The sequence below is a fragment of the Oncorhynchus kisutch genome, unplaced genomic scaffold (assembly GCF_002021735.2).
Source record: "Oncorhynchus kisutch isolate 150728-3 unplaced genomic scaffold, Okis_V2 scaffold677, whole genome shotgun sequence".
Classification (NCBI taxonomy): Eukaryota; Metazoa; Chordata; class Actinopteri; order Salmoniformes; family Salmonidae; genus Oncorhynchus; species Oncorhynchus kisutch.
Genome location: NW_022262622.1, coordinates 125,396 through 126,587, shown reverse-complemented (window position 1 = coordinate 126,587; position 1,192 = coordinate 125,396). Strand labels below are relative to the sequence as shown.

The 1,192-nt window shown below is 45.3% G+C and overlaps 1 protein-coding gene across 1 annotated transcript in view; it reads left to right on the top strand.

Annotated features, from left to right (window-relative positions):
• The first annotated feature begins 696 nt into the window (after positions 1-696).
• LOC116361447 (protocadherin-17-like) overlaps positions 697-1,192 on the top strand; it is a 110,848-nt gene continuing 110,352 nt past the window's right edge. Inside the window, exon 1 of the mRNA XM_031815881.1 lies at positions 697-1,192. This exon is cut by the window's right edge and continues 7 nt beyond it. Coding sequence (XP_031671741.1) covers positions 1,171-1,192 — 22 coding nt within the window. The 5' untranslated portion in view covers positions 697-1,170.

The following is a 1,192-nucleotide window of genomic DNA, read 5'->3' as shown; positions in this document are numbered from 1 at the left end:
CCCTAACCTCAGTCCAATAGAACATTTGTGGGCAGAACTGAAAAAGCACGTGCGAGCAAGGAGACCTACAAACCTGACTCAGTTACACCAGCTCTGTCAGGAGGAATGGGCCAAAATTCACCCAACTTATGTGGGAAGCTTGTGGAAGGCTACCCGAAACGTTTGACCCAAGTTAAACAATGTAAAGGCAATGCTACCAAATACTAATTGAGTGTATGTAAACTTCTGACCCACTGGGAATACGATGAAAGAAATTAAATCTGAAATAAATCATTCTCTCTAGTATTATTCTGACATTTCATAGTCTTAAAATAAAGTGGTGATCCTAACTGACCTAAGACAGGGAATCTTTTACGAGGATTAAATGTCAGGAATTGTGAAAAACCGAGTTTAAATGTATTTGGCTAAGATGTATGTAAACTTCTGACATCAACTGTACATTCCATTCAGCACAGTTCAGTAGAAGCTTCTCTTCTCTTCAAGAACATGTTTTCTTAATGAATTAAAGTAAACAAATGAAATAGAATCTGTTACCCTTTCCTCCCCCCGCCTCCCCTCCACTCAAAATTCTCCTCCCTCTTCCCCCCTCCTCTCTTCATTCTCCCCCCTCCTCCCCCCTACTCTACATTCCTATCATAATTCCCCCCCCCCCCCTTAAGGAGCTCTTGTTGCAATACCAACAGGGGACACATTTGGGAGTAGCACAACACCGACAGGAGACACATTTGGGTGTAACACAACACCGACAGGGGACACATTTGTGTGTAACACAATACCGACAGGGGACACATTTGTGTGTAACACAATACCGACAGGGGACACATTTGGGTGTAACACAACACCGACAGGGGACACATTTGGGTGTAACACAACACCGACAGGGGACACATTTGGGTGTAGCACAACACCGACAGGGGACACATTTGGGTGTAACACAACACCGACAGGGGACACATTTGGGTGTAACACAACACTGACAGGGGACACATTTGGGTGTAACACAACACTGACAGGGGACACATTTGGGTGTAACACAACACCGACAGGGGACACATTTGGGTGTAACACAACACCGACAGGGGACACATTTGGGTGTAACACAACACGTTGTAAACACTCTCCTCTCTCCCTTCTTCACAGACAGACAATTTTCCCGCTGAGCCCAATTACATGGGCAGCAGGCAGCAGTTTG